This window comes from Paramormyrops kingsleyae, chromosome 20 (genome assembly GCF_048594095.1).
Source record: "Paramormyrops kingsleyae isolate MSU_618 chromosome 20, PKINGS_0.4, whole genome shotgun sequence".
In the NCBI taxonomy this organism is placed as follows: Eukaryota; Metazoa; Chordata; class Actinopteri; order Osteoglossiformes; family Mormyridae; genus Paramormyrops; species Paramormyrops kingsleyae.
The window spans coordinates 2,066,847-2,092,484 of record NC_132816.1 but is presented as its reverse complement, the minus strand read 5'-3'; the positions used below and the strand labels follow the sequence as shown (position 1 = coordinate 2,092,484).

At 44.2% G+C, this 25,638-nt stretch overlaps 1 protein-coding gene across 4 annotated transcripts in view; it reads left to right on the top strand.

Annotated features, from left to right (window-relative positions):
• Positions 1–25,638, top strand: part of mark1 (MAP/microtubule affinity-regulating kinase 1) — an 83,519-nt gene that overhangs the window by 21,046 nt on the left and 36,835 nt on the right. For all 4 annotated transcript variants that reach the window (XM_072703890.1, XM_072703889.1, XM_072703891.1 and 1 more), the window contains 2 exons: positions 2,296–2,499; positions 3,784–3,837. In XM_072703890.1, the coding sequence (XP_072559991.1) occupies positions 2,296–2,499; positions 3,784–3,837 (258 nt within the window). The remainder of the gene's footprint in view (positions 1–2,295; positions 2,500–3,783; positions 3,838–25,638) is intronic.

Sequence of the window (25,638 nt, the reverse complement as noted above, 5' to 3'; positions counted from 1 at the left end):
AAGGCCCTTCCACCTGGGTCTGATGTTAATCCACATCCAGCCCTGTAAGCAGGTCCTCCTACTTTCAGGGAAAATTTGGGGGTTGGTGGCAGGATTGGCACTCCAGCCAGTGGGGAAAAACTTCACACTGTTCCATTTCATTTGGGCTAGTGCGGTGCTGAGGCATCACCTGCCGCATGGCTGCATTCGGGTTCTCATCCCTGAGGTGGTTTTTCGTGTGGTGGGTGTGGTAACGCGCTATAACAGAGTGCACTCCTTAGCTCTAAGCACCAAGGCTGTGAGTTTGTCTATCCTGGGTGTGCCTCTGCCTACTGACATACGACTTACTACCAAGTTTCCACCACGAGGACCATCTTAGAAGAGAATCCTGAAATTACAGTACATGTACATTGTTTAGCATCATGAGGAAAAATTGGGTAACACTTTGCTTAAAGCAGACACATTCATAAAGCATTATTAACATGGCTATAACTTTATAAAAGGCATTATAACATATTTTAGCCATATGTATTATGCATCATGAATGCTTCATGAAACTCCTCTATAATGCACTATAGATAACTTCATTAGTTAGCATAGTCATGCATTATATATGACAGATTTAAGTATTAAGTGTTACCAAAAATTGAATCAAATTAAAAACAATATATGTGAACTAAAAATGGGTCATTCAGTTTTTGTTAGACATTTCTAACAGACTTAAACAGTAGCTGTTTCTGACCCAAACGTGCTTTGGTGGTAAAATGGTTTGACCCGCTCCCTGAGCTCCTGGTGCTGAATACCATGAGACAGAAATGCAGAAAATCTTAGTTTTAGTCCTTTTACTGGCTTCACAAACTTGTGGAGCTTGATTTTTAAGGCCAGATGATAGTGTGTTAGTTTGTGCCCTGTGATGGACCAATATGACCCCAGGGTGCCCCTGTGCTTCCCAGGATAGACCCCAGGCATCATGACCCTCTCATGGAAAAAAAAGTGATTATAGATGTACAGTACTGTGTTTATAGACAGGAGTGTGCCCGTAACAATCTGTGTTTTGATTTTTCCTAGTTCACACAGGGACGTGATTACTGCATGAAAACCTTTGGTGTTTCATGCAGTGATCATGTCCCTGTGTGGGGTCATATTGGTCCATCACAGGTCACAGACTATCACACGATGGGCAGTTCGGTGATGCAGATTTACCTAACTGCACTAAAACTGGTTTTACACCAAACAACTTTTCAGGCGATTTCACTGTCACAGAGAAATTTCCAATGTTGGAATGAAATCATGCTTCCACTAGAATTGTGGCATGCTCCCATCATTTCGATTGTTTGCTGTAAGGTAGTCAGGATAGCTGTCTTAATTCAGTCTTTTTCTGTTCTTGACTTTCCGATAAAATCTTCCGTGTTTAATATTATCATTGGTCTATAGTCTCGGCTCATGTAATTAGTGGCATGGACATTGTCAAAACCCAGGGTCACATCCACATTCTGCAGTGTCTTCTTTTTTCACTGTTTTATCACAGCAAAGCTTTGCACACACAAGAGCAGCTGTGGCCAACAGTTTTTCTCTTCTTGTTAATTTCCACCAGAAGCATGATGGGAAATAATCCCAAAAGGGATCTAGTTGCTGTCTTGTAAATAGTGACCCTGCAAGATCCCGAGTTTTTCCAAAAACAGTCTATGACAAAAACTATGTGACTAATGGCACAGTGTCTTTAGATGTAAGAGGTTGTCAGAATTTAGTCTTTAAAAAGTCTTGTCAAAGTCTTCTAGTGTATGGTTAGCATTAATTGGAAAATCAGCAGGAAATCCATGCAGAAACTAAAAAAAAAAAAAAAACATGCCAACTTCTCCTTATGGGGGGCAATGAGTGGCTCTGTGAGGTTGGACTCTGTGCCTGTGTGTCGTCAGTTCAAATCCCATGGTCAGCAGAATAGTCACATCACCGTGGGGTGCTTGATTAAGGCCCTTAACAATAAAGAATGTCACTCTCACATGTATTTGTGTGTATTTATGTCTCAAATGTGAGCAAGATGTGATGTATGAAAAGGCATTCCAATGTACCTATACTTGTGCAGATGGCGAAAAAAACATCACTTTACAGACCAAGGAGGTAGGATCTGAACTCCCAACCCTAATGATCTGAAGCTGCAATATTAACTGCTGTATATCATAGGCTCTATGCAAGTCTTACCTGCTATCCTTAGTCCCTGGTCAGTACAGGTTGCAAGACTGGGCTTCTCTCGCAGAGCGAGCCTGCTGCCCCTCATTCCTGTGAGCCTGCAGCTCACCCGCACGTCTTCTCTTCCAGCACACATCCGTGGATGGCTACCACGAGCCTCCCGGTCCGCCGTCCAAGTCCAGCAGCCGGCAGAGCCTGCCCCGCTGCCGCAACTCCATCACTTTCGCCACGGACGAACAGCCGCACGTCGGTGCCTACCGGCTACTTAAGACCATCGGCAAGGGCAACTTTGCCAAGGTCAAGCTGGCGCGCCACGTGCTGACCAGCCGCGAGGTGAGAGCCACTCACTCTCATGTCACTTCCTGCATGTCTGCATGTAGCTCATCGGTTATTTGCTGTTCAGGGAATCACATTACAATTTTCCATAAGTTTTGAATACGAGTATTATTGAAAGCATTCATTAGTTTTAAGTTTTAATTCTTAGTGAAATTCTTAAATTCGTTAAATTAAGTATTTTCTGACTTTAAAAGTATTTCTGCAGCATTCTTTTGCCGGTGCTAAAAACACGTGGTCAGAGTTAGGATGGTGTGGATCATTTCCCACACCCCTCAGCTGAATCACATGTTCTGAAATGTACATTAAAGTTGTGTTTCCAATACAGTCTCCTCATTCTGGTCCAGATCAGAAGCTGAACCTGGACAGAGTATTTCACTGATCACTCAGGATTGTCTAGTTCAGCCCTGGGCAATTATTTTCTGTGGAGACCAAATCCAAGCTTCACGGGGTCATTTGAATGATTATTTTCATGTTCCATAGCCATACAATAGAAGATTTGTTAGATTTTCTTTTTTTAAAAGACCTACATTCTGAATCAGATATTTGTTTTTTCCTTTTCCAGAGAGGCTTATTTTTGTGTCTGTATGCAAGTAGCAGTTATAAAACTTTATCCTTTTTTAAATTATTATTTTATTGATCCTGTGGGCCAGCAAAAGTAACTATTGCATGCCACATATGGTCTGGTCTAGTGGAAAAAAAAATCTTTTCTTAAATTATAAGGTTAAAACTTAGTGGTGTACAGTGTTTTTAATTTAAGTTGTGTGTAAACATATTTCTTCATTGTATGTAAGATAGTGGGATACAATGTAATGAAATGGTCATAAAAGTTACAATATAAGGAAGACATGTTGTTCAGGAAGATACAGTGTTACTCCATACTTCTTTGAAGTTAAGGTCAGAATCTATACAAAATGAAGTTATTCAAGTGCTGTCCAGTAATTCACAAACCCTTGGCAAAGTGACTGAGAATAAGATGCACCCACATGACAGCTAGCTGGACAGAAGATGTACTCCATTCTGCTACTTACCATCCGGCAGACTGGGAGGTCCATCTCGGATGCTCACGCCCTGACTATACTGACCACTGTTTAAATATTAGCTGTAGTTTATCTCATTGCTTTAGCTAAAAACACACTTTTTTTTACAGTTAGATATTGTGCTGAAGCAATTCTGGTTGTTGATTGGTTACCAGCTGCCGTGACTAACCTCCTTCAGCTGGATAAATGTGTGTAAGACATGGATGGGAAATTATCTTCATTCAACATTTCCATGTTGTTCCAGGTGGCTGTAAAAATAATAGATAAAACGCAACTCAACCCCACTAGTCTACAAAAGGTAAGAACATAGCCAGTTCCTGTTTTTGTTTTCCCTCTTTTGGTGCTCTGAGTTATGCTTTTTTCCTAATGTGTGGTCTGGGTTTAGTGAAAAAGACAGCTAGATCATCAGTCAAGATTTTGCTTTTATCATTGCAATGGCGAGTGAGTGATCTGGACAGTATTTACAATCATACAGTCAATCTGTGACAGAGAGATTTTTAATTCCTTTTCTGGTAGTTACAGTGAAAAGCATGACCCAAGATGAGTCAGGTAACAGGAACCTGCTGACTGCAGAGGGATTGCCACCTCAACATCTACAGAGAACACTCGTGTAGATATCTATCAAGGCTTCTGAATGTCACATAATGAAATGGCTGATTTTACTTACTGAAATTGGCTCCAAATAATTCTGATCCTGACTAGACAGTCATAGCCTGTAAGATGTCATCTTCCGTCTGTGTTTAAATCATGAATAAAAGGTAAAAAACTAATGACTCTAAAGACAAACATAGCTATGATGAGGATGAGCATTTTGGTTTACTTTTAAAATAGCAGCCCTGCCAGAATGTTCTTTCGCACAGCTTATGGGAGACTCTCATGTAGCTGTTCCTTGAGAATCCTGGAATCAGTTTTTTACATTTGGACTTTGGCGTTATCATTACCTTTCTGCTCAGGCAGCTCCTAGCCTTTGTTATAGCTCTTAACATGCCATTATCAACTAGCTAATCTCTGTATAAATGTTATGGTCATACGTAGGGATGTAACGATACACTCAACTCACGATTCGATATGATTCACAATTCTGAGTTTATCTTTCTAAACTGTGCAAAACATGTGCTCTTCTTAACAGTGCAACTGAAATTGAATAAAATAATGTTTTAAAAAAAATTCTAAATCAAAATAAGTAAATTTAAAAAAAAAATCTTCAAATAAATAAACTAAAGCTGGCATGTGCAGCTTTTTAGCGTGGTTTGCCCTTTTAATAATCTTCGCTCAGCTTACTGTGGTGCCGGTGGACATGCTGAAGCATGTTCATTGTGCTATTTGTGTATTTGTATCAGTCTTTTACACACATTGTGTGATGACCGGGTGTCGGCGAGCGGGGAATCAGGCGAGAGAGCCATGAATACTATCAAACCGGGTTTATTTAGAGCGGACGGGACAAAGGGGAGCACACGGCAAACTCACGTTAATGACAGACCTAGGGAAACAGACTTGAACGCAGACTAAATACACAAGACAAGCAGAGAATAACAGGCAACAGGTGATACCAATCTGGACTAAACACCAGGTAACGAGGGGGGGCGTGGCACACAGGAGGATCGGACGAGCAAGTCATGACAGAACAGAACAGAAACACAGAACAAGAACAGAAAACGGAGGAACAACAGGGCGAGGAGTGAACATGGGAGACACAGAGGGATGAGGAGCAAAGACAGGAAGGACAAAGGGACCAGGAGGGAACGGAGGAGACACAGAGGGATGAGGAGCAGAGACAGGAGGCAGAAAGGCAAAGGGAGGAGGAACCAGGGGTGCCCGAGGGAACCCCAGCGGGCAAAAGGCGGCAGCCGGAAGAGCCACGGGCGACCGAGCGGCTGAAGCCGGAGGGTCCACAGGTGACCGCGAGGCAGGAGCAAGAGTGGACAATGACGGGGCAGAGGAGGGAGCCAGAGGGAACAACGGAGGGGCAGAGGAGGAAGCCGGAGGGGCACCAGCGAAGGCGAGGAGGGAGCAGATGGGGACCACAGCAAAGGCAAGGAGGGAGGGGAAGTCGCAGCAGGCGACGGCGTAGCCGGAGCAGGTGGAGGCACCATCCACCGACGAGCCGGAGTGGGGCGACCCGCAGGCGAGTGATGAGTCGGAGTGGGGGAACCCATAGGCGACTGCCGAGGCATCAGAGGTGGGACCGCAGGCAGTCGATGAGGCGATGCCGGTGGACCCGCAGATGAGAGCAGAGCAGGAGCCTGGGGGGACCGCGGGTGGGCGGGACCTGACCCCTGCACCTATGTCCCCTCCCTTTCCGGGACACAGATAGGCGGGGTTCTGGCCGGAGTCTACCTCGCCGGGGCGAGGGAAGAGGACTCATTAGGGAGGTCCCCGAGGGGTCCCACTCGAGCTCCTCCTCCAAACTGTCTGGGACCTCCTTGGGGACTGGGACCAGTGTTGGGGGGGCTGGAGCAGGGACTGGGACAGGCAGACTGGGCCGGGGCATCAGGCAAGGGTGGAACCTGGAAATCAGGCTCATGCAGAGCAGGAGCTAGGGCCTCGGGCGAAGCTATAGCAGGAACCATGGGTGTAGCCCGTCCGGCGTGGGCAGAGCTGCAGGTGGCGCCGGGACCTCAGGCGGAGCGGTAGGTGGAGCCATGGGCGGAGCGTCGGGTGCGGACGGAGGCAAGGCTGTAGCAGGAGCTTCGGGCGCAGCAGGAGGCGGGGCCGTCACAGGAACCCCGGGTGCAGCTGCGGGTGGAGGCTCGGGCAGAGCAGCGGGCAGAGCCAGCGAGACAGGCAGGACGGGCGGAGCCAGCGAGACAGGCAGGACGGGTGGGGCCGCAGCCGCAGGTGTCGCAGCAGGCGGAGGCGGGGCCGGCGCAGGAGCCCCGGGCGTAGCTGCAGGTGGCACTGGGACCTTGGGAGGTGCAGCAGGTGGAGGCGGCGCCAGGACCTCGGGCATAGCTGCAGGTGGAGGCAGCGCCGGGACCTCGGGCGTAGCTGCAGGTGGAGGCGGCGCCGGGACCTCGGGCACAGGGGCCGGAGCATCAACTGGTAAGACAGGCAGGATGGGCAGAGCGGTGGCAGCAGGCACCGCCGACTCGTGGCCAGCAGGGGGTGCCACAGCAGGCACCGCCGACTCATGGCCAGCAGGGGGCCTCGCGTGCAGCCCAGACAGGCAAGCTTGGCAGAGCTCGGGCGCAGCAGCGGGTGCCACAAGCGCGGTAGCAGGAGGCGCAGCAGGGCCGCTGGAACCGCCGACTCTGGGCCAGCAGGGGGCGCTGCGGTGACTGGAGCCTCGCTGGGCACCTCGGCAGCCGCTGGGACAGGCAAGACAGGTGGGTCAGGGATGGTGCCTCACGTGCAGGCGGTGCCCCCTTAAGGGCCCGCGGGACACGCGGGATAGCATCCCATACTGCGCTGGCCCCTTTAAGAGCCAGCCGCGATCCCCGAAAGGGGGAAGCTGTCGGCGAAGGCAACTTCGCGGCGAGGGTGATGTCCGGGGTGATCTGGGATTTCCCCCGATCACTGGTCGGGAGAGAAGCTGCCAAGAGAGAGCATGTGCCCAAAGACGATCGTCGGGACTTCCTCTGGTTTCTCCTTCGGCTTCTACTTCTTCCTGGCTGTCGGCAATGGTTGCGCCATTTCCGAGGGGACAGAAGGCGGGTTTACCTTGGAGAGAGCGAGCGGCTAGAGCTGCCTCCCCATTACCCTCTCGAACAGCTGCCGGAGGTTTTCGCACACGTCCGCAATGATGTGTGCTTCTGTGAGCGTGTCATCTCCTTTAGGAGGGTTCCGCTCCAGCTGGCTAGATCCAGTGGTCCGGGGTCCTCCTGAACCTCTGGCTAGTCAAGCCAATAAACCTGCAGCAGACCGATACGCAGGTCCTCAGTCTGCTGCGGTGATTCGTTGCGGAGGTCTGTCATTCTGTGATGACCGGGTGTCGGCGAGCGGGGAATCGGGCGAGAGAGCCGTGAATACTATCAAACCGGGTTTATTTAGAGCGGACAGGACAAAGGGGAGCACACGGCAAACTCACGTTAATGACAGACCTAGGGAAACAAACTTGAACGCGACGAGCAGGTCATGACAGTTTGGACTCAGTTTTTGTCTTGTCTGTGCTTTTCTCGCCGTTTTCGTTTGTGATTACTGGAAAGCTAAATGCTGCCACACCACCGATATAAGATCGGGCGGTGCATCCATTCATCCATTTTCTGAACCCGCTTAATCCCAACTGGGGTTACGAGGGGGACCGGAGCCTATCACAGGAACAATGGGCGCAGACGGGAACCAACCCCGGGCAGTCACCAACACACCGCAGGGCACACACAATCACACAACTACAGGGCTAATTTAGACTCACCAATCAACCTATCCTGCATGCTTTTGGACATCCTCAATTTCAAATTCAGTCAAAACCAAAAACTGACGTACAACGTTGAGGTGTACACGCAGTGACATCTGATGTCGAACTGACGTCATGAAATCAAATGTAATATTACACCAGTTTTTTTGTTGAAGTAATGTGAAGTACTCCTAAAGTACTGATTCATTTTCCACATGAGCCGGTTTAAATCGTCATACATTTACATCGATTTTTAACCGATTCACGATTCATCGTTACATGCCTACTCATACAATATTAATTAGTGTTGTAGTTCTCGAGACCGGTCTTGGTCTCGAGACCGGTCTCGAGACCAATTTTTTGTGGTCTCGGTCTTGTCTTGGTCTCGACTCTATTTGGTCTCGGTCTTGTCTTGGTCTCGGACATAGCGGTCTTGATGGGATGGGGAAAAAAAGAGAAAACTGCACATCCTCACAGAACAGTATCATTATTTATTACGCGCCTCAATTCAAATGCAACCAGTCAGATGCATCCATTTCAAAAACGTTACATTTTATACATTTTCTCCACGGACACTGCCAGTGCTTCACAGTCCACAAACATCATACACATCATATCATACATCGGCAAAAAAATGTCCGAAAATGTCCGCGAAGTCTATAGCATAGTTATAATTCAAATAAATTAGGTATTTTACATTGATTAGAAAGCACGGTCTTGGAGGTGCAAGTCAATCTGGAGGCTCATTCTCTTCAATTCAAAGCAAAGGATCATTACATAGCTGTATTCATAGCTTACCCGAGGCCTCTGTCCCTGGTATAAGAGACTTAATATGAACATCTTTCTGGTACATCCCATCTCTTTCCCTTGACGAGGTCTGATAAAATGGTTATAGGAGAGGATTGCTGAGAATATTATTTTCCGTCAGGTCTCATAACTATGACAAATCTGGGAGATTTTAAATGAGAGACATATGGACATACGGACAATATAATTGAAAAGATAACATGAATTTGATTTAACGAGTAATGACACTTTACAGCAATGCCTTTTTTCTCTACAGTTGATCTGGGTAATGTGATGTCGATTCTAGCCCTAGTCTGTTTTCGGTCTTGGTCTTGGTCTCGACCAGTCTTGGTCTTGGTCTCGCCTTAGTGTGTCTTGGTCTTGGTCTTGGTCTTGGTCTTGGTACCCTCAAGTCTCGGCAGTGTCTTGGTCTTGATACCCTCCGGTCTCGGCAATGTCTTGGTCTCGGTTTAGGCGGTCTTGACTACAACACTAATATTAATTAATATTATTCAATGAAGATACAAAGTAGCTTTATGTACATTAATGCTTTAACTGCCATTAAGCTAATGGAATCTCATAAGTAGCTACGTAGCGTTTGGTGTTAACCGAATATACTTAATCTTTCTTATGCTTGCCCATTATTTACATGCCTGTACAAAATGTGTTCTTTTTTTGACACTTTTCATCTTTAAACCTGCCAAATACAGAACAGATCCTGTTGGAGGACTTTGAGATGAGAGTTTGTCTGGCCGCTGAAATCAATAACGCTCAAACAGCACAATACATCTGATTGCATTGCCCAAGACGACTGCTGTCCCGGACCACCCAGTGTAGTTAATTCAGATTTTTTTCCAGCATTAATTTGCTTTCAACTGAGTATTCATGCTGAACCATCGGCACTTCCAGTTCTGCGTACCCAGGTTTGGGCTGTGGTGTGTGTCAGTCATGTTACTTCACACCTCTAGAGTTGAGGTTTGAATGTTTCAATCTCAGCCCCATGTTCTCCCCACATCATGCAAGTTTCTTTCTTCATTTGAAAGACATACAGTTCAGCTAAATGTTGCCTCTAAATTTCCCATTGTGTGTGTGGCCCGAAGTGGCTGGTAATCCCATCCATACACTTTATATGCAGCCTGCTCCTAGTCACTGTGACCCAACTAAGCAGATAGAAAATGGATTTTGTTTCAACCAACCAGTTAAGTACTCTGTGACTGTGACTCTTTATACTCAACTGGTTGGTTGAAACAAAATCTAGATTTTTACTTTCTTGACCTGAACTATCCACTTTTGATGTAAAACTACTGTACATGTAGGGACTGCTATCGTACAAAGTCTTGAACTGTGTGTAGTGGGCTATTTGCCCGTTGGTTCCATGAATGAGGTGGAAATTATACTCATAGTCCAGCTCCAGAACTTGAATAGCATGAAGGTTCAGTGATGTTCAGATTTGGAGATATGGATGAAGGCATTTGAATTAATCCCTGTGTTTATGAAACTTCTTCTGAATTTGTTTACCAGTGTGTATGGTGGCATTATCATCTTGCAACATGTTAGCACCATGAAGGAATCATGTTTGGACCTTAAGGTGCACCTGGTCCTGTAAATTGGCCTCTCATACCTTGGTGGTTTGACGACCATGCAGTGAATTCATCAGACCTGCTGACTCCCACAAGATGGCTGCCCATAGCATCATAGGTCATATTTAACAGCTGGCAACAGACCTTGTGGGCTGACGGCATAAGGCACCCTTAGGCTTCCCTCGGACATAACCAGTCCGGATGTAGGATGACTCCTGTGGGTTTTTTGCTCCTTGTACCAGGTATGCTTCTGCATTGGCTTGGATATAAGCATTACCTGAATGGCAGCTCAGGCTGGATCAGAGAGGTTCTGATTCGGTTTTGTGGTGTTTTGCAGCATGTAAAGTGTCTCTTTGAACTTTGGCTTTTGACAATTTCTTTTTGCAATCTACCCCCATTTGTCATGTGCTGTCATGAGCCTTACATGATGCTACAGGTTTTGCGAGTGATCCCATGACACTTTATATGACACTGCAGGTTTTGTGACTGAACCCTTGATGCTGCAGGTTCTGTGACCGTTCCCTTGACACTTTACATGATGCTGCAGGTTTTGTGACTGATCCCTTGAAATTTCACATGATGCTGCAGGTTTTGTGACTGATCCCTTGAAATTTCACATGAGGCTGCAGGTTTTGTGACTGATCCCTTGACACTTTACGTGATGTTGCAGGTCTTGTGATTGATGTACCTGCAGTTAGTGCTGTAACTCTTTAGACTCTCCAAGTCTCTGTTAGCTGCTGCCTCCTGCTGCTTTGCAAACTCAAAGTGCGACTCATCAGATCTTTTTACAGCTGACTCATACTGTTCACTGGAATTTAGCCTTGCTGAGCTGTGTTTTTTAATTTAATTTGTGTTTTTAAGACTTCAAAGTTAATCCTTTTTCCTGTGTTGTGCTATTTTGACCAACCCCTGTGTATAACATATTTTGTTTATTGTATTAATTTTTATGAAAATTAGAGATTTTTTTTTATCAAAGGGGTTGGAGAGAGTGTCGCCCATAGGAGGGAGGGTCAGGTGACCACTGGTTCCAGGGATAGGTCCAGTCAGCGGCGCCGTGTGCCTTCTAGCTTGTCTTTGGTTTTCTCAGCCCACTGTAGCCCAGACCACAGTCCTGACCCTTGTACTGACAGCTCACCATGTTTGTTTCCTTTTCGTCTCTAACCCACTCAATAATACAATAATTTAGGTAGAATAATATGCAACAACAAAATACCTACATCTTCTCACCTTTTATTGTAGTTGCAGGGGTTTTGAAAAACTGACACTTTGTCTTATCCAATACTGTAGCAAATGATTGCACTTTACCACCATATAGTACTTGTATCACATAACATTTAAACTACTTTCAAAGAACCCGTCCACAAAACACGTAATAGTTCATGTTAAAATGAACATTTTTGATCTCTTCTGACCGTTCAGTGTCCAAGATCATGCTGCTTATGTCTGGGGTCGTACTGGTTATGTACGACTCTGGTCATCTCGTCATCTGTATTATCACATATTCTTAAGAATTTTTCTCTGACAATCAGAATCAGCTTTATTTGCCAAGTGTGCTGGGGCACACAAGGAATTTGCTTCTGGCTGCTTGAGACTCCCAAAATAGACAATAAATTAAACTATACAAATAATAAGTTATACTAATCAAGAAATAAAATTTGAAATATACACACATGGGTAACCCACTGCAGTGTAGACCTGGCTCAGCGGCTCCCGTGGCAGACCGTACCCCCTTAGTTGCTGCAGGAAGTACATCCTTTGCTGGGCCTTTTTGAGGACGGAGTTGATGTTGGGCTCCCACTTCAAGTATTGGGAAACGGTTGTTCCCAGAAACTTGAAGGTCTTCACCATTGCCATAGGGCTGTTGGATATAGTGAGAGGAAGAAGTGCCTGATGGTGCCTCCTAAAGTCCACAGTCTTGAGCATGTTAAGCTCCAGGTTGTTCTGACTGCACCAGAACACCAGCCCGTCAACCTCCCGCCGATATGCAGACTCGTCACCATCTTGGATAAGTCCAATGACTGTAGTGTCATCTGCAAACTTCAGGAATTTGACCACTGGGTCATTGAATGTGCCGTCATTTGTGTATAAAACAATATGCAAAAAAACACAAAAATGTAAAGCTGAGTTCTCAGAAAATGCTACACTTCAGACTTCAGACTCCCCTTTAGGCAGCCCTCTGTGTGGGTGAGGCTCAGCCAGCCACCTGGGACATAAAGCCATGCTTTTCAGGTGATTATCCCTCACGTCGTTACCTGTGGCGGTCACCCTAGCACCCCAGTGAGCGTGATTCGGCGGAGGTCATGTTAGTGACCAGGGTCATGATCACAGTGCAGGAAAAGGCTGTAAATGGCAGCTGATCAGTGTATGAATGCATTACTGTGAATCGATGTGCAGCTCAGAAGAGCCTGTCTGATACGTTCGTGGTGGGGATGGAAGAGCATTGTATTAGATTTGTAATGTCTGATGCTGACCGGGACCCATGAGTCTCCCTTAATTCGTTTAACATGCTGATTAAAGTGGCGCCACCTAACATGCATGAAGAAGTGGGAGACCTGGGGGTCCCTGTGATGTGGGAGCCCCGGGGATCCATGGTGATCCTGTTCCACTCTAGACTTCCGGACTTCCACACATCTCTCCATATTGTGGTATTGAATAACCGGGAAAGGAAGGTAAATGCTGGGCTATATCCTTACTACCTCCTTGGATATTTGATTTCATTATTTCATTTCCGGATACTACTTCAGCTTTTAAGTTCAGTGAGCTTCATGGTCTTAAAAAACACCAACGCACAGCAGTATGTAACCGACTCCGGAGCACCCGCCAGCTTCGCCTACAGCCCCCACCACGGCGACATCGGCTGACCTGAACATTTCACCGTTACCTGGTGCTGACTAAGCTGAAGGTCATGGTGATCTTACTAAAAAGGAGTGAGGTGACACTTTCAGGATGTCAGTGGAGTTCTTCGTATTGAAGAACATCAGACGTTGTTTGTCATAATGCGGGAGACTTGCTCTAAGAGGACGCTAATGAGAGGAAAATCTAGCAGTCAAACTGCCGGTGCCTTGTGATGCATGCTTGGTGATTCATCGATGAGGTGGTGAGGTAGGTCTAGGACAGGAAAGAGCAGGTCCAGTTTCTGGGGGTGGGAAGGGGGCTGTCGTGCTGTTTAGGAAGGTTCTGGAACTGCGTCGGTACTTCAGACATGTGAATCCTGCTACATGAAAGGCTGCATTAGCTTCACGTCTTTGCTGCATTGGAGCCATTTCTCCCCCCTTGTTCGCTTGCTTTCCAGCAGTGAACCAGGTGGTTATGTCATCAACTCTCTCCCTCCTGGCTCTTCCTGTATCCCCCCCCCCCCCAACAGGCGAGTGACTCTCCAGCAAAATAAGCAGAACCCTCAGACTGGCTGAGGCAGACCAGGACTGAACAAGGTGTGCATTTGGGCACTTAGTGACTCCTTTCTGCAGCAAGCCACATGGGAGTCATGCCAGCTTTCAGATTATCACTGGCATGAATCTTGTGGCTCTGATTGAAGTTCCTGTCGCTTTTGGCGCAGTTTACACCCAGAAAATCAGCTCATGCTGTTGCAAGTGCCACCTAGAGGGCTGACATGGCTCTCACCCCTATCAGCCAGCAGACACCCAACAGCCAATCGAGGTGATGTACTTTCTCTCCACCAACCAAAGCCACACCTCCTCACTGGTTTGAAGTCCTGCTGACAGTCAGCTACAGTCACACACCCAGCCTGCATTGGGGGGGAGACTGATCACAGCCCCATGGTTATGATTTATCTTGTGGGATGTTTACCCTTAATAAGAGCCGGATTATTGAGTTTCAGCAGTTCTTCTAAGCCTTTAGCTTGTCCTAAATCCCTTCTGAATAATGCATTTTCCTGTGATACATTATTGGTCTGTGCTAACCAGAGATGGGGACTCGAGTCTGAGACTCGGACTCAAGTCGCACAAACAAAGACTTGTGACTTGACTTTAGTCTTGCCCTCAACGATTTGAGACTTCACTTGGACTTGGGTGTTGTGACTGGTGAACAATCTTCATTTCATGGAATTATTTATTTCATTATTTCGTTCATTTCTGTTTTTCCAATGTTGCACGAAAGCCCTAAAGACGCAATCGGTAGCTGACCGGACGGCCACGTACGTAAGACGTGTCACTGATGCATACGTATACCTGCTGGAGTAATGGAGAACATGTACTGTAATTGCGTGAATGTCTGTTACACCTTTTATCTGTTGCCGTGTGTGATTGACTTAATGGGTAAATAACTAATATGTTAAATCCTGGGTTGTATTTTATAATAGAACTTAAACATTGTTAATTTAGAGTAAACCGGAGATCTAATCATTACCGCGCAATCGTGTTATGTTAATGCGAGTTAAGTTTCTTTCCGGAGTTGCCTGTTAATGTACCGTGCCGTGTATCCTGAAACCACACCCATTCATTTATGTCCATTGTAGTGGACATTTTGTTTTTGCATCTATCTTTTCACTGATTTAAGGAAACATATTTATTCCTGTAGTACACTAAAGAGGACATGCTGTGAAATTAAAAATAAAAATAAATTTGAAAAAATCTAAATTGTAAGATGTCTTATTTCCTCCAAAGTCAAATAACCTACAATTGAAGGACACTTTTTTTCCTTGGGTCTCAGGAGGATATATTTAGTAGGTGAGAGATTTATCTAACTGACATTAATATTATTAATCTGACTTAATATATTGTGATCTGAGTCTGTATTTAATTTGTATTATTTAGAATATGCAAGTTTGCATTATAATGAATGTTGAAATGTAACGATCTAAGTAGTCACCAAATTACAGATGCCAGCTGTGAGATTGTGATAATTTACTGATTGTATTTGTTTCTGTTGTAGACCACAGGCAGTTATATTCAGCAGACTAATCACAGCTGCCCATGTAACAGATCAGAATGGAAACCTTGTTTACCAGCTATCAATCTGCTCTCCTGCATTAAAGTGTCCGCTGCGCTCTCAGTGTTCTCTAACCGGACCCACCTTCCACCATTTCTTCACCTACTCAACCAGCGTATCCCTGAGAAGTTCCCATAGCTCTCATACAAATATTTTATGGGAAAATCAGAAGCAGACTGATCACTTGGTTAGGTGAAAGTGAAACTTAGCGCGTATGGACGGATAACGTTACTGCTAGCAAACTAATTAACCCACAGTTGTATGCTATACAGACTACATGCAGATTACAACTTTATTGTTCCCTACCTGTTTTATTTGATTAACATCTCACTACGTTCAAACCTAGGCTACCAGCAAGTAGCAGGCCAGATGGTAGCAGAATATATACGTATGGATGTAATCTATTGTAGTCTACGTTAGTCCTATGCATTAATCACTGTTTTAGAATAGGCTACTGTTACAGTATGATATCAGTGCACCTGGTAAAACTCTGTTCAGCTGCCCAAGTGTTTATTCAGGAAAAAAATATTAAAACGTAATGTCAGTGAAGAAGAATTTTTCAGAACGTCTATCACAAAAATACTGTAGGCCTATTCCACTGCAGTATTACTATTAATATTGCTCTAATATTTTGATACTGTAGTGTATAATAATAGATGATAGTACAGTACATGCTTTCAATCCTAAACATACAGAAATGCAGTATTATCTCAGAAAGCATCTGATGACAAAATGTTCATTTCAGTCATTTGAGACTTGAGACTTGACTTGGACTTGGAAAAAATGACTTGTGAACATCTCTGGTGCTAACCAGTCTGCTTGTAGTCGCAGTGACTGACGTTGTCTGTTCAAACTGCCCCCCCCCCCCCACTGTCTCTCCTCAATCGGCACAGCGACTGTATGACTCAGACCCCTGTTTCAAAGGTACTTTATTCTTCTCACTTAGTTTAAGATATTTAATTAGAAAAAAGTGAGTGAAACTGTTGGCAAGTGATTTAAGGAGGAAGCTCATTGTGAAAGGAAATGGAGGTGCATTGTACAAGGCAGCCTGCCAGTCAAGAACTCGGTTCACGTACTGTAATTTAATGCTATGGCGTCCTATTTTACTGTCGGTGTAAAACTGCTAACAGAGTGTAAACTGTATTTAATCAAACAGCGTTTGTAAGACCACCTCTCCAGCGTGGAGCACATTGTTGATTTGTGGTATTAAAATGTCTTCTTTCCTCCCACGAGACGTTGCCTGGGTTTCTAATTTATATCAGTGTCCTTTTCATTATAATTTACATTTGTTAAGCAGTGGCTGCAGCTTACTGCTCTGATTTTTGAATCAGGGTTTTGCTGAAGGGTGTTTTAATGGTGGTAAGGTGGCTCGGTAGGTCACTCTGGCCTGGAGCTCACAGTTCTGGCCCGGCTCGTTGTGTGCGGGGGTTTGCACGTCACCTCTGCGTATCTGTATTAGCTAAACGAGTCATTATGAATCATACAAGCACACTCTGTCTAATACTAAACAGAGTGCAGTGTAAATGAATTTGGACAATGTTGAGATTGTGAATTGCTTATTCTCAGTTGGATTTGGGAGTGGGCAGAGAGCTGCTTTGTTTAAAATAAAAGACTGCATCATGGTAAGAGTTTCCTGTATTGAACACCTTGTGTAGGTGCTCCATTATGGCCCATATCCTCCTCCCTGCATCACTTCCTTTGGCACTGAAGATGGAGATACCGTATCAATTTCAGGAAAAATTTACTATTTTCTTACGGATGGCCATTAAACGTGGCTAGTTTACATAAAATGTGGACAGTTCAGTTTTTTAAGTAATCTTCCCTTTGATAATCGATCGAAATAATTTTACGATATGCTCCACTCAGTTAATGTCAAATTTACTTAACAGTATGCGTAAGCATAATGGAAATCGAGCGAACGGCAAAACAATTCCAAAAAAAATACAATAATAAAACTACTTTAAAAAATAGTAGAAGAAATGATGATTGTATACATACCTTTACTTATCGACCAGTCAAAGGAAAGTGGAGACATTGCTCTGCTTTCACCATTGTATTCAGGGCAGCTGTGTTCTTGGCGGGTGGAACCAACATACATGCGTCAGTATTTTTTTAACATAGGAAAAATTGTCCAGCCAGCTGAATTTGCGGGTGTTGCTGAGAAGTCTAGAAAAATTTAGTAGATTTTAAAAAAATTGCTGCATTTAGGTTATTTAGTAAGGATTGTGTTGAATAAATTAGATAGTATTATTAAGTACAGTGGTACCTCGGTATACGTCCTTAATCCATTCCAGATCCTTGGACTTATACAGAGTAGGACGTATACCAAGTTGGACTTATTCCAAAGCGAACGTATACCGAGGTACCAATGTACTGTTTTTTTTAAGCATTTGTTGCTGTGCATCTGAAACAGTTTTTAGAATGCTAAGAAACAGCATACTAATACTGGACCGGTCATGATTAGGCTGTGATTACATACCCCCACTGAGCACTTCATTAGGAACACTATACTAATACTTGGTAGGGTTTGGGTTATGCTGTGATTATATACCTTCACTGAGCACTTTATTAGGAACACTATACTAATACTGGGTAGGTTCAGAGTTAGGCTGTGATTATATACACTCACTGAGCACTTTATTACGAACACTATACTAATACTGGGTAGGGTTAGGGTCAGGTTTATGCTGTGATTGTATACCCTCACTGAGCACTTTATTAGGGACACTATACTAATATTGGCTTTGCCCACCCTTTGTGCTCAAAACAGCCTTAGTTTTTCAATACATGGATTCCACATGATGCAGGAAACATTCCTTTGAGATTCAGGTGCGTGCTGAAATGAGAGCATCATGCAATTTCTGCAGATTTGTCAGCTGCACATTCATTCTGTGAATGTCTTGTTCCACCACATCCCAAATGTGTTTCATTGGATTGAGATCCAGTGACTGAGAAGGTCACTGAAGAACGCTAAACTCATTGTCATGCTCATGAAACCAGCTTGAGATGACGTTTTCTTTATAACATGGTGCATTATCCTGCTGGAAATAGCCATTAGAGGATGGATCAATTGTGGCCATGAAGAGATACACATGGTCAGCGGCGGTACACAGACTCAGTGGCTATTGATTGGTATTAACAGGGAGCAGTATGTGGAAGGAAAAAAAAGACAAAAACATTCCCAACACCATTACACCACCAGCAGTCTGGACTGTTGACACAAGGCAGGTTGGGTCCATGGATTTATGCTGTTGATGCCAAATACTGACCCTACCATCTGTCTGCCTGAACAGAAATTGAGATTCATCAGACCCGCCTGCATTTTTCCAGCCCAGTTTTAGTGAGCTTGTGCCCATTGCAGCATCAGCTTTCTGTTTTTGGGTGACTGGAGTGGAACCCACCATGGTCTTCTGCTGTTGTAGCCCATCTACCTCAAAGTTCGATGTTTTCTGCATTCTAAGATGCTTTTCTGCTATCTGAGTTACCAGATAGCAGAAAAGCTATCTGGTTTGGCCTGCCTTTCTGTCAGGCCAAACCTGTCTGCCCATTCTCCTCTAACCTCTCTCATCAACAAGGCATTTTCATCCACTGCCGCTCACAGGTTTTGTGTTTTTCACACCATTCTAAGTAAACTCTACATATTGTTTTACATAAAAATCCCAGGAGATCAAATTTTACTCAAACAAAAGTGCACAGTGAGTGTCCTTCGAATTAAACTTGAAAGACTTACAAAAGCTTATCTTAAGTTAGTTTTTAAGCATAGTTTATGTCCAGTTGTTTTGAATCAAATTAATTTTGCCTCCAAAGCTGACCTTTAAGCTGTCCATTTAAGGCGAATTTACAAGGCTGGCCTTAATCCTTTCTCTAATCGATTCTGGTGAAGTCTGCCTCTGGGAGGGATTTGGTTAGTATTTTCTGCCAAGTCAGCCATATTTATGAACTCTAATATCTCATTTTCTTTTTTCTCTCCATGAATAGCAACATTAAAAAGAGCAAGTTCAGTAGGTATTTCCCTTTCTTTTCTTGTGGTGCAGCAGGACACAAATAGGAAATTACGTTACGTAATAGCCGTCATTACCCTGTTTTGTCCTGAATTGCGATCTTTGGCCTCTGATGGCTGCTGAACTCTGCACAGGTTGATCGATGGGGGTGCTTTGACCTATTTTTAAAATGTCTTTGTTCTTTTGACAGTGCAGATCGGCCTGAAATAGACACGAATTGGCTGTTTTTTCGTACTTTTTGGGTTCAGCATCGTTCTGTGCCCACTGCGAGCTGCTGAGCTGTTAAGATGTGAACATCTTTGGGGTCCTCGGACAGCTGCCTTTTCTGTGCCAGTTTTCTGCTGTGTCACGTCCCACAATTGGATGTTTTCCTCATGTAATAGACAATTATAAGTGTCAGTGTTCTGGATCTGTGTGGTTCTCTTTTTCATATATGAAGGTTAGGAAGGAGCACTTGTATAAGTGGGACCACCATCAGAAAAGATGATGTTTGTCTGCAGGCTAGCTGTTTTTTTTAATTACAGCTAGCATCATTGCATTATCTGTCTCGCATGACTTGGAGATTTAGCTTTTGGTTTATGCAGTAGTTTGTAAGTCTGAAGGTGCCAGAATGCGAAGAGCATATGAGAGCAGTGGGGTGACCAGGTGGGTGCAGGGTCCCGGAACGATACCAAACGCAATGCTTAAAACATGTCATGCTTTTTTAATTTTAATAAATCTAAACTAATAAAGGATTTGAAAATGCATGAAAATTGGCCTGTAAAATAAAATACATACTTTATAAATAAATGAACTTTACTATTACTTTATTTATGCACATTTGACTTGATTTGATTTATTTTTTTTTAATTGGTTTTGTTTTTAACTAGAGGGCTGCCAATCTGTGCGAACAGGTGCCAGAACACAGACAGTCAAAAACTGAGGGGTCCCGTAACGCATTCTGGCAGGATCCGGCACACATTAAAAACCTGGTTTTAAGGGTAAAGTTTAGATAGGAGGGCCCTGATATGGATGTTGTTGGATGAGGGAGGCAAACTGGCAATTCCGGTGGATGCCAAGTTTACACCAGCAGCTGCAGGTGTCTGATCCCTTGAGTGCCTGGTGTTTTGACAAAAAAACTTGATGGTCAGAGTTTGGATGCTGAAGGCGGCCAAAAGGTCTGGTAGCTGTCATCCGCCGTTACTGTCATGGTGAGGCTATTCAGGGTGAAGGACAGCCAGGCCGCGATGCTGACTGGCAGCCGTGAAGCCGGGAGTGAAAAGGAGCCGTGGCAGAACAGAGGTGTTAATGAACGTCCTTTTTGTGGGGGGAGGAAAGGGGCTGAGCCTCGGGTAAACAGAGAAATACATTTCACGCTCGGGAGTTTTGTACAAAGCAGAGGGCTCTGCAGGGGCCGTGTGTCTGTGGCCCGGGGGGCGAAACCCTCAAATAATGTAATCAGGGGCTGTACTGCTGGCTGGGAGAGTCGGACGCCAAGTGCAGTCGTGTGTCTCACTATTTAAAGGCAAATGGACACTTTAGGCAGGTAGCTGGCAAAGGCCGTTTTCCTTCCTTCCGGTGTAATAGGGAGTGTCATACGATCAGGGCGGGATTGTGGAGGCCAGTGATTTCATCCTAATTCAGATCGTATTGATCTGAGATTTGTGAAAACTAGAGAAAACCTGGCCAATTGAAAATATTATGGGATTCTCACGCACTACAATGGGAGCAGATTAACATTAGAAATGGGGGCTTATTTCCAAGATATCATTAAAAACTCAGACAAGCATTGGAAAGTAGACAAATGTTGATACTGGGAACAAAATCGAAGGCAATAAAAATGCCATATATTCATAAGTATTCTTTGATAACAATGTAGTGCTTCAAACTGCAGTCAGAAAGTATAAAAGATAAGAGACTATTGTGACGATAAGAAACAGTCAGTGGGGCTTGGTTGGAAGACGGGAAATCTGTGCAAAGAAAGCTGTGCAGATTGCTGTGTTATTAGTGTTATTAATCTGTAATAACAGCGGTTCAGCCAACAAGGTGACCTTGAAGCTGCTGGGACGGTTCCAGCAGACTACAATGTTCTGCAGATGATTATGGAGATGCGTGTGACATACATGCTCATCATGACACATGACGCGAGCAAGATCGCCGAGAATGGCAGGGATAACTTATACGGGGGGGGGGGGGGGGAGGTGCCTTGGCAGGGTGTCCGACAGCCTAACTCAGCACTAACCAGGACCTGCCTCATTCAAAACAGCTTAAGGCGATTTGGAGCCAGACGTTCGCATTTGCTCCTTATGAGCTCATGAGCCAAAACAGCAGCGAAGTACCTCATACCTCTGTGATAGCTGCCGCAGAGTAATCTGACAGGCCAGTTCTATCCAGGTACTGTGCTCCTGTACTGCAGTTTACCTATTTCGATCATGTACGGTATAGAAATGCCAAGAAAAGCATTCAAGAACGTCACTGGTTTCAGGTCCCCTGCAGATCCACAGATGCTCAAGTCCTGTGTGTATAACAACGTAGTATTTGCATATAACCTACGTACTTCCTCTTGTATACTTTAAATCATCTCTCGATTACTTATACTACCTAATACAATGTCAATGCTGTATAAATAGTTGTTATGCTGTATTGTTTAAGGAATAATGACAAGAAAAAAAATAACTTTCTGGATTTTAATTTTTATTTATTTATTTTAATATTTTCAAATCCACACTTGGTTGAATTCACGGAGGGAGAACCTGCAGATACAGAGGACCAGCTGTGCCTGTGCTTTTTCATCTGTGCAGTCCGAGTGTCGGCCCAAGTTCTCAAGGGGGAGGCCTGGTCCAGAGAGATATGCGCATCTGCTGGTATAGGAGATGTTAGCATACGATCTGCAGTTTGTGGCAGAAACGTGACTCTTCTGATACTGTGGTGATCAGTGTTCGGACTTCCGCACCTCTGCCATTTGAGTTATAATGTATTCAGGACTGGTTGAACATTTGGGTCATAACATTCTTCACTCTTATTACTGGCCTTGTTTTGGACTGGCATCCCACCCAGGGAGTTAATTTGCTTGGTGCTCTGTGCCGCCTGGGATATGCTCCAGATGGCACCCAGGAACCTGAAATGAAGAATCAGTTGGTAGATGGATGAAGGTATGGATGAAGGTATGGATGAAGGTATGGATGAAGGTATGGATGAAGGTATGGACAGACATGTTATTGGACAGATTGAACCGCAAGCTATTAAAAAGTCATCTTTCTGTGCACATCCAGTAATGAGTATGTCGTGACCAAGGCCAAAGCCCCCCCTCCCAGTTAGTGTGCAGTTGGGAGAATGGATCACCAAAGCCTGTCAGGTCTGTGTGCAGCAGCCAGGGAACATGCCTCCCCCCCACACCTCCCAGATAGACCCTATTTACCCGTAATAGTGTCATTAGCCAGTAAGAGTCAGCTGACTTTCATCACCCAGGCCTTCAGCCGGCCCAGGGATGCTGGTAAATAGCCTTGGCAGAGCAGATCTGGCGTAACCGCAGCCCTGTCCCTGTCACCGCAGTGTATCCTCTCTCCTGCACTGGGAGGGGGTACGCTGTGCAGAGCCCCGGAAGCAGCATGCTGTGATGCGTTTGGAAATACACCCCTGCCTGCCGGTAAATTCAGTTCAGGTGAAAGGCCTTTAAATCACTTAACATGTGTTTTGCGATGAATTGGGCTTTTGAAATGGTTTTAGGATTTAGGTCTAAAATCAGCATTCATCTGTGTTCTAACATTGATGAAATGGCTGGGTACAGTTTCTTTTTTGTCCAATAGGAGACTGAGTCTGTCATTTATTATTAATGAGCCCTGGCCAAGCTCAACAAATCACCTTAAAAAGGTGGATGAGGAGCCAAAATATGAACAGAAATTTCAAATGAATATATCTATTGATGTTGCCTCATTTCTGCTGTTCCTCTCACAAAGAATCGCACAGCGAAAATCATTGGAAGAACTATTTTTTGTTGAAGCCTCAGATGTTGTAGCTGACAGTAATACACTGATAGAACAGAATAGAGCAGCTTTCGTCGTCTCTTTGGGGAGCTGGCTTGTTTTCACTTACGTCATCTTACTCTCTATGAGAGAAACAGATGCATATACAGGTGAGAATAAGGTCTGTGGTCAGAGCACAGGGTCAGCCAGGGTTCAGTACCCCTGGGGAAGTTGGGGTCAAGGGTCCTGCTCAAGGACACAACAGTCATGGGATGGGATTCAAACCCACAATCTTTTGGACACAGACACATATCCGTAATCTGCTGAGCCACAAATTCAGAAGAGCTTGAGTAGTTCTGTCCTGATCCCACCAGCCAAAAGTGTTATTTCTTTTGTGTTTCTGCTAATATCTCTTTATATCTGTAATAATAAATGCTCTACTCATATCACTCCTGTTCTGCATGACCCTCACTGGCTCCCTGTCACTCTTCACTTTCAGTACAAGATATTTCTCCTCACTTCCAAGGTGCTTCATGGCCTTGCGCCACAGTACTTAACTGAGCTGCTCCATTCTTACACTCCTGCCAGTACTCTTCGGTCTTCTGATGCTGGTTTGTTCATAGTGCCCAAATACCGTGTCTCTTCCGTAGGTGAGAGGTCATTTATTGTCATGGCATCCAGACTTTGGAGCTCCTTTCCACAGGCGTTCCGCAGTATCTATTCTCTCTCCACCTTCAAAGCTGATATTAAAACACACCTTTTGCAAAAGTCTTTACAAGCTGCCACTTCATAACGTTTGTATTGTTTGCTTTAAATTTACTTAATTTCATTTTGTATGTTTTGTTTAAAATTATTATTATTATTATTAGTAATGGTCCCAGGTTTCTCCCTTACTGTGAAGCCTATCCGAAAGAGTTAACTCCAGCTACTTAACGATATGGCAAAATATTTTATCATGATATATTTGTTTTTCATGTAAAACGATAATTTGATAATTATCACATTATAATGCAAGTCATTATTTCTTTAGTTCCGTGCTCAATTTTTGCATTAATAAATCCCTTAGAATTTCTGTAAACAGATTCAGAACATGAAAAAGGCAACGAATTGAATGGACTGCAAACTGAAATCTAATTTTAATAAATCATGCAAAAAAATGTTGTAGGGCGTAACACAAGAAAACATGGACAGTACGTTTACTTGCTTGTTTTTTTCTGCAAACTGCACAGATGGAGTATGGTATGCTCGTGTTCAACACATACATTGATGATTTAAGAATAATTTTCTTTGACTGCTGAAGACACAGTACCATAGATATAGCATAGGAGTCGGTAATGGGCTAATGGTTAATGGTCATATCGCTAATGGTTAGCTTGGGCCTTGTGTTGTTTGCATGGTCAGGAATGTACCTTAGCATGCGGGTGGTGAGTGTACTCTGTCTGAGGTATCCTTAACCATGCAGGAATAATGAAGGTTACTTTATATCCAACTTTATATCAGTAAAGCAGGGTGTGACTCCTTCCTGAATGTGGGAAAACACACACGCACACACAGATACACATGTTTATATTGATATCTTTATGGGGACTCTCCATTCATTTCTATGGACAAAACCCTAATCCCAACAATGTCAACCTTAACCCCAACCCAGTCCTAACCTTAACCATGAATAACAAAACAAAATACAAGTCTTTTGGCATTTTTAGTTTTTTGATTGCAGTCCCCGATTTCTATGAAACTGAGTTTCTCAAAATAACAGATTTTTATCACATTGTGGGGACATCTGGTCACCACAATTTAATATATACATAACTCACAGACAAACATACACAGTATCCAAGCCCGGCTGAGCCGTAGGCCGTGAGTCCGGGGACTCCCCCCTCTGCTGGTTCTGGACCTGAGGAAGCCGAGCCCAGCAGCAGTAACCAACAATACCTGCTGTAAACCTGAAAGGGATAGAGCCTCAGAGACCATTATCAGTACATGTAAAGTATCCGCCTCAGTGGACACCAACGGAGTCAGGGCTCTCCATCAGCACTGTCTCTTAATGTGGCGCGGAGCATTACTGTTTCAGCAACTGATGTCATCTAATTCACCAGGACTGCTAACTACCATCACTGAACACTGACTGTGGGTAGATATTCCGTTTTATTCATATTTTCTTTGTGTTTAGTGGTAATCGTTGGGTACTTTATTGCTTTTTTGTATCTGTTTATCTGTATTTTGAAATGCTGCGTCACACTGCAGGCAACCTGTAATGAGTCAGCAGTTTTTGCTCAGTAGAGTTGCATGCTTATTGGGATCTCAGGAATATTCATCATGTGTACTCGCTAAAGAGTGGAATTGCGGAAAATCTGAGTTAAGTTTTTTTCTCGCTATGGGCCCAAGCTCATTCTCACAACATTTTAAACAGACAATCAACAACCAACCATCTCAGCGGTGAATTTCCTCACTCATCTGAATCTTGCCGGGGGACTGAAATGGAAAAAAAAGCAGTTTGATTAGGCTGAA